Here is a 7,738-nt window from a genome sequence, read left to right as displayed (position 1 = left end):
CGCACGCACGCCCCCACCTGCTCCCTCGCCCACCAAATCATTACTGAGCCGAGCGGCTCTTCATCATCCTGACCACGAAGTTCGGATCGGCTGACAGAGCACCCAGAGCGGCTCCCTGGACTGCATCAGAGCGCTAGCCGCAGCTCCCTCCCGCCCGGCACGCCCGCCCACTTGTCTGTGGCTCCCTGGACGGCAGAGCGGACAGCTGCAGCCAAGCCAGGTAAGACATCCCCCGAAAATAAGACCTAGTGTCTTTTTTCGTAGAAAAAAATATATAAGACAGTGTCTTATTTTCGGGGAAACACGGTATGTGTAGCCCATCCTTCCTCCTCACAATGTTATTGCCAAGGAGGTCTGGAAAAGGATCAAAGCCTAATTTCTATTTTAAAATATGAGCAAGGTTTTATATTGCTATTCTGTCATAGTTGAGGTGCCTGGGCACAGTCACAAACTGTTTTGGATATCAGGTGCTGTCCTTTATATTCTAGAGCAAGTAAAATAGGTACTGTTGTTAAGGTAGTCATCGCTATGGCTTCTTATGTAAAAACATATCTTGCTGTTTGGTTAGAGCAGAGTTCTTCATTAAGGATTAAAGGTACTCTGTAATGAGATATGCATGGGGGCTTCCATTGCTGGCCTACTTGTGAAAATGCCAATTGACTGAATGCATTGGCTTCAATGCTTCAATACTTTGAGTGGCTAACCTGAAAAAAAGTTTAGAGATGATGAATTCTGACACTCATTTGCTGTGTGCATGGTCCTCCAATGTACCAATGTACCTGTTTGTTACTATTTTCCCTTATCTTTTGTTTTAGGGAAAACTGTAACATTTTGGATTTCCCTTCACTTTCTGTCGTTGTCACAATAGTCACAATCTCTCCAATAGGGACACAACAGTAAAACTTGAGAGTCTAACACTTTTCTAATGCCACACAAAACTAATGTGATACACTTTAAATATTTCAGACTTTTTTTTTTCTTTTTCAGGTTGGTGTTTTAATTGCTGTCTGTGTTTTTCATGAGGTATTTTCACCCCCTCTATTTGTCTTGGTGACCATTTCCACTAAGACAAAAAGTGATGGGAAATCCAAAATTTTAGAGTTGTCAGTGGAAATCTTGCAATGGCATTACCTTATCTGGTGACAACTGTCTAAGGGCAGTTTCACACCATTTTTCAGACCAGATCTGGTCCACAAAATTGTGTTAATCTGCCCGCAGTTCCAGTGCATTCCAGACCAGACAAAATGAGATATGTATTATTTGTCTGGCCTGGTCTGGAACGGACTGCACTGGTGTGAACAGAGGCAAGAAATAACAGGGAAACATTGGAATGCATTTTGGGTCCAGAAACAATCTGGTCTGGTCTTGGGATTATCTGGATAGGGAGAGAATGGACCCGAAGAGGGGAATTCTGCTCATTTTGTAGAGAGATTCCCACTGTATCCAGGAAAGGAATTAAAGGGAAATCTCAATAGGATGTGGACAGCAAAAAATAGTCAGGCGTTTTAACCCTTTACTACTTTATCCAAAATTTCTGACTATACATACATACATTTTACCAATGGTGTTTGGAACATGGCAGGTTAGATAAAACTGCATTGTATCAATTTAGGTGAAACTTGGTAACCTTAAATAGTGCAAGTGGTACTTTTTTGCTGTGTGTGTCTTCCCCCGGGCAGGTTCACCCTCTTGATTTGCTGACCATTGTCACCAGAACTGAAACTAAAATGGTAAATCCAAAAGTTTATAGTTTCACTGTAAGGGAAGTGATGAAAGGTGGTCATGAAAAAACCTCCAAAAAGGACACCTTTTGCTGCTGAGACAACCAAATGGGCATTGTCCCTCTTTTTTGAGAGATTACTCTTTTTCTTGTGTCTCTACAACCGGCCATGAAGAGAAATCTGTAAAGGGACATACACGGCAAAAAAAAAAGGGGTTTATATCATCCCTTACTTTTTGTACAAAACTGGAATACAAATGGCTATTTTTACATCTATTGTCTTCACTTTCTTTTCAGTCTGCTTACCAAGAAGTGATTAATCGTACATGTAAACTTCTCCTAAGTTGTTTTTAGATGTAAGAAAGGTCCCACGCCATCTAGTTTTGTTTTATTAAGGAAGCCTATTTTAGGCAGAGTGCTGCTTTCTCCTCTGCAGAATAGAATCATTCATGTTCTCTCTGTCTCTGCAGCTGAATGAAGTAAGTGAGCAAAACAAGAAATTGGAAATTCAAGCTAGAAAAGTGCAGTCCCGCCTAGAAAATTTGCAAGTAAGTTGTATACTTACTGCTTATATCAATGCAGAACAAAAATGTTTTGTTTTTTTTTGTCAATCATACAACAAAAACTGGTGATGTCTATGCTGAATACATTTTCAGAATGTCTCTATCAGACAAGGTTTTTGAATAGCATGCTTTAGTAAAAGCCAATATTTACAAGGTAATTACAAGCACTTGGGTGTTACCTAAAAAGAAGAGCGTTTGATTTTCTGTAGAATTTTACCCCAGGAACATCTCTCCTACTGCTGGATTCACACTGTTCCTTGTGCATGCGACACATATGGTAATTTACATGCATAGGTCTGAAATTGCCCATATGTTTACCCTTTAACACTAAACTGGAGTGCATAGCTGTGACCCAGCCACAGAGGAAACTCTTGTGTACTGCAGTTTTGGGCTGCATAATCCATTCATTTTGCGGACAAGTGTAAATAGGTCCTTTTTTTAAGTTGATGTAAACCCTAACTGTGCGACAGTAATGACATGTTCAGGTCATCACTGACTATTCCATGATCATTTTTTTACTTTCATTTCCCCAAAAAGTTTTTGTAGACCCTTTTAAATGATGGCTAAGCAGCTTTTTAAACTTAACTCTTCATCAAATGTCATCTTTAACTTTCTCTTATCTAAAGTGCAAGTACATTCCTTAATATTGGCTATTGTATGTGTTCGTTAAGTGCATAAATCTAGTTTTATCTGTTGGTTTAACAGGTTTTCTTGTTTCTACTGTCCCATTTGTACATAAAACTATGCACTGTGCAGTTTTTTTATGTAGCCACCAAGCATAAAGCCAAGTAGACATACAAAGACCTTCAGATCCCCACAGATATTCCATTTATATTTGTTATTTATGCTAGACAACAATAACTATTTTTTTTTCTAAGTGATTGTTATAGCTAATATAAATAAAAAATAATGCTAGTTGAACAGTATATTGAGGATGGGGTTACAAGAATACAAAGCCTGAAAGAAATTCTGATTTTCATTTTTTAATTCAGCATGGAAAAAGTCTGCACCCATAGCAATCCATGTGACAACATTGCAGTTGACCAGTGCATTTCCCTTCCCAGTTGAGGCGTTGCTAATCTAAGCTGTATATTTTTCAGAGAAAGCAAGCATTCCTTACAGTACAGAAATGCAAAGATGTTTCTCAGGTTATACGTGAACCAAAATGTTACAAAACTGCTCCCATAAAATCGAAGGTAAGCGGGAACGTTTGCTCATCAAGTGTCCTGACAGTTCAGCTTTTCTTTCTGTTTCCTGATACTCATTTACAAGCACAAATTGCTTACTGAAAGAAATCCTTCCTTCTAGATCTGCATGCTGCTAAGCACAGATCACAATTGACTGGCAATGTTCTGCTGGAAGAATGCACATCTAAGGAGACACCAGAGACATTCCCTTTCATCCTTTGAATTGATTTCCAATTGTACATCCTTCAGGACACTTCACAAAGGCATATGCTGAATAGTGTCACTAGACGCCTTGCTGTCTCTGTGCCTGCCTGCACCACTGGCACTATGACATTATAGGGGAATTTATCAAAATCTGGAGCAGCTGTGCTCAGCAACCAATCAACCTCTCACTCTCATTTTGAAAACTTAACTGGACAAACTGAAGAGAGAAACTGAGTGGTTGCCCTAGGCAACTGTTCCAGATTCTGCCTGCGTCAGCTTTGATAAATTCCCCTCAAAGTGCTGGAGAAGCGGTCACACACAATTTGTCATTTGTCCCCATGCTTATGGCTGTTGTAAGCATGAGAACTCTATAAACAGTAGTGATTCTTTTCACAGAAGAAGTTGTTTTTTTTAAACTACTTTAACCACTTGAATATTTGCCTGCATACCCCTCCATTACCAGGTCCTTGTTCAGTGTTGTCATAGTCTAAGTGCTTGGTAATAGTGTACTCAGATTAATTTTATTGCCATTTTTGAGACAGAGCTTTTGTTTGGTGTTATTTAATAGCCGCTGGGCACTAGCAGTAGATCAGTGATAACTTTGGAGGTCGGCTGATCTCCAAGGCTTAAAAAAATGTTTCTCCCCTTTCTGCAGTTATAAGATTGGTTCATTCATTTGTTTTCTCTTCATGGTACACCATGGTTATAAGAACCTTTCCTTCCTCTAATATATTTAAAATGTACCAATCACAATTATACTTTTCCAGCTTAAATTATTTGCACGTGCTTATTTATGAAAGATTTGTTTTCTTTTTCATTTTTTACTCTGGTTCCCCATTTAGCTTGAATAAAAGAGTCAAAGGTCATTTTGAAGTCTGACCGTTGCTACCTTATACAGTGTCTGACATCACAATACCTCTCAGCATTTTCATGTGTGCCTAACCACATTAAATGACAGAGCTCCATTCCTCATAACCACAGGTCTCTGTTGCTTTATACAAGCTGGAACACATTGTATGAGGCCAGGTTTTGACATGGTAGTGGCTGCCAGACTTCTGGTGACCTCTGACTCCTTGACTCAAGTTGGACAAGGGCAAAGTAAAGCTAAATATGGGGCAAATATAAATTTTTTTATCAGTTAGCCCGTGAAGTAATAATCATTTAATAGTGAGTAGTCAGATCCTTGCAAATGCCAAATTGTGTCTGGTTCTTTTTAAGCTTTTAGCAGGCATGTTAGTGTTGTCTGTAACAGAGGTTTCAATACTCGATGATGTCTCATACCATGCACAAGCAGCTCCATCGGCTCTTGGCTGCATTTCACATCTTGATATATCTTGAAGTAAAGTCAGGCAAGGTCATATTGTCTTTATTCTTTGTGTACAGCGGCAATGCAGATCATCATAATAAATGTGTCTAATGTATTCTTTTAATGTGCATTGTACACAAATGAAAATGTCAACATGTTGGCCATTTTGCAGATTCTTACTAATATGCAAGTGTACAAACTCTTAACCATTCTTATGGACTGGATGTCTCCATCAGAAGAAAGTAGAAACGAAGACAGGCCATTATGCACAGACAAATTGCCTGTAAACTGTGTGCAGGAAAAGGGTGCCAAGGTAAGCTTATTACCACATTTTATAATGCTCTTCTAGAGTTGCAGGTTTCAACAAAGCACCAACAGAGAGATTCTTTCACTTATCGTGCCAGAAACCGCCACTATTTCTAAATCGCATATGCATTTTTATTGTTTTGTGGTTTTTTTGTTGTTGCACAGAGCGTTCAAAAGATATCAGTACAAATTGACTGAATTTATAAGAGATGTATTTTAAGCTAGATTTGGGCTTTGTGTGATATGATTACAGTGGTAACAAAAGTTAGTGACACTAATTTCAGGAATTAAATCTTAAAACTGCAATTCAATTACCTTAGCTATTAACAAAAATGTAGTTTATTTGTGTATCACTCAGCTGTAGATCCTCAAATCATCTCTGAATTGCTGCTGACACTGTCCTTCTTCCTTCTGGAGGGTGGCTACTTTTGTTCTCCGTGGTCCCCGTGTGTGTTGTAAAGTAGCCACCACTCCAAGCTCCCACCTATGATGGACTACAATCTCAAGACAATTTAGTAAACTAAACTTGAGATTGTAGTCCATCACGGGAGCAAGCTTGGAGTGGTGGCTGCTTTACAACACACACAGGGACCATGGGGAACAAAAGTTGCCACCCTCCAGAATGAAGGACAGTGTCGGCACCAATTCAGAGATGACGAGGATCTACAGCTGAGTGATACACAAATAACATATTTTTTTTTTTTTAATGGTTAAGGTTAGGGATACGCTGATACTGGGCATTTTCATGAGTACTTGTGAAAATTCCTGGATACTAAGCACAAATACTGGCGCTTTAAATTCTTAAACCGAAGCTAGCTTTGTACACAGACGCCGCTGTTCTCAGGAAGGCTGCCGAAGTCCCCAGCAAGGTCCCGGTGGCCTTCCTATGAATCGTGGCGCCTATTTACAGCACTTGCCCAAAATCTCCTCCTCCTTCCTGCCGCCTGCACCCACTGGGACTCCTGGTGTGACCCCACAGCCCACCTGAGACCCCAGAGCCCACCTGAGACCCCACACAGCCCTGGTAAGACAGCACACAGCCTCCTGAGAGCGCGCACAGCTCTCCAGAGATCCCACTCTGGAAACCTCATGCTGGCACCCTGGAGCAGAACAGAGTAGGTAGTTCCATATTATTCTGCATTGATGTATAATGCATTGCTGGGATTTGTAGTCCCCTATAGCTAGTTGCAATTCGGCATTGTTGTATTCTTAAACCGAAGCTAGCTTTGTACACAGACGCCGCTGTTCTCAGGAAGGCTGCCGAAGTCCCCAGCAAGGTCCCGGTGGCCTTCCTATGAATCGTGGCGCCTATTTACAGCACTTGCCCAAAATCTCCTCCTCCTTCCTGCCGCCTGCACCCACTGGGACTCCTGGTGTGACCCCACAGCCCACCTGAGACCCCAGAGCCCACCTGAGACCCCACACAGCCCTGGTAAGACAGCACACAGCCTCCTGAGAGCGCGCACAGCTCTCCAGAGATCCCACTCTGGAAACCTCATGCTGGCACCCTGGAGCAGAACAGAGTAGGTAGTTCCATATTATTCTGCATTGATGTATAATGCATTGCTGGGATTTGTAGTCCCCTATAGCTAGTTTGCAATTCGGCATTGTTGTATAATTTATCACTGGGATTTACAGGTAGTCTATAGCTGGTAGTATTCTGCATTGCTGTATAATGTATTACGGGATTTGCAGTCCTCTATAGCTGATTGTATTCTGCATTGCCTCTATGATGTATTGCTGGGATTTGTAGTCCTCTATATCTCATTGGTATTATTCTGCATTGCTGTATAATGTATCGCTGGGTTTTATAGTTGTCTATAGCTGGTAGTTTTCTGCATTGCCCATATAATGTATTGCTGGGATTTGTAGTCCTCTATAGCTGGTGGTATTATTCTGCATTGCTGTATAATGTATTGGTGGGATTTGTAACTTGGAATCAGTGGCAGAACTACTAGGTTTGCAGCTGCAAATCATTAGTCTGTATTGTTTTAGAAAAACTGTCTTATGACACACAAAAAAGCTATCGGTAAATTGGTATCGGCGAGTACTTGAGGAAATGTATCGGTACTCATACTCGGCCTGGAAAAAATGGTATTGGTGCATCCCTATTTAAGGTACTTGAATGCATTTTTAAGATGTAACTCCTGAGTTCAGTGCCACTCTAATAGGCTTAGATGGATATTTTCACAGCTCACCTGCTGTGAAGGCAAAGCTAAGCCTCTTGCTTTGCTCTTACAGTGTAGGACATTGGACATAATCCTTCATCCACCCTTCTTTTAAAGTACTAAGTAATATATCCACACAATATAAGGAAAACAAAACGTAGAAGTGATTTTTACCAAGCAGATATTTCTGTTATGGGCGATATGAGGTCAAAGATTGATCTACCACTGGCCTTAAAGTGTATCTAAACACAACAAACATGTAATGCATTGCTTACCATTTGTTA

The 7,738-nt window shown here is 40.6% G+C and overlaps 1 protein-coding gene across 1 annotated transcript in view; it reads left to right on the top strand.

Annotated features, from left to right (window-relative positions):
- CCDC138 (coiled-coil domain containing 138) overlaps positions 1–7,738 on the top strand; it is a 30,700-nt gene that overhangs the window by 11,712 nt on the left and 11,250 nt on the right. Inside the window, exons 6-8 of the mRNA XM_018568197.1 lie at positions 2,191–2,268; positions 3,384–3,479; positions 5,153–5,293. Coding sequence (XP_018423699.1) covers positions 2,191–2,268; positions 3,384–3,479; positions 5,153–5,293 — 315 coding nt within the window. The remainder of the gene's footprint in view (positions 1–2,190; positions 2,269–3,383; positions 3,480–5,152; positions 5,294–7,738) is intronic.

Source organism: Nanorana parkeri, unplaced genomic scaffold (genome assembly GCF_000935625.1).
Source record: "Nanorana parkeri isolate BGI_ZX_2015 unplaced genomic scaffold, ASM93562v1 scaffold1153, whole genome shotgun sequence".
NCBI lineage: Eukaryota > Metazoa > Chordata > Amphibia > Anura > Dicroglossidae > Nanorana > Nanorana parkeri.
The sequence above is the reverse complement of the archived record's forward strand: the minus strand, read 5'-3'. Positions and strand labels throughout refer to the sequence as shown.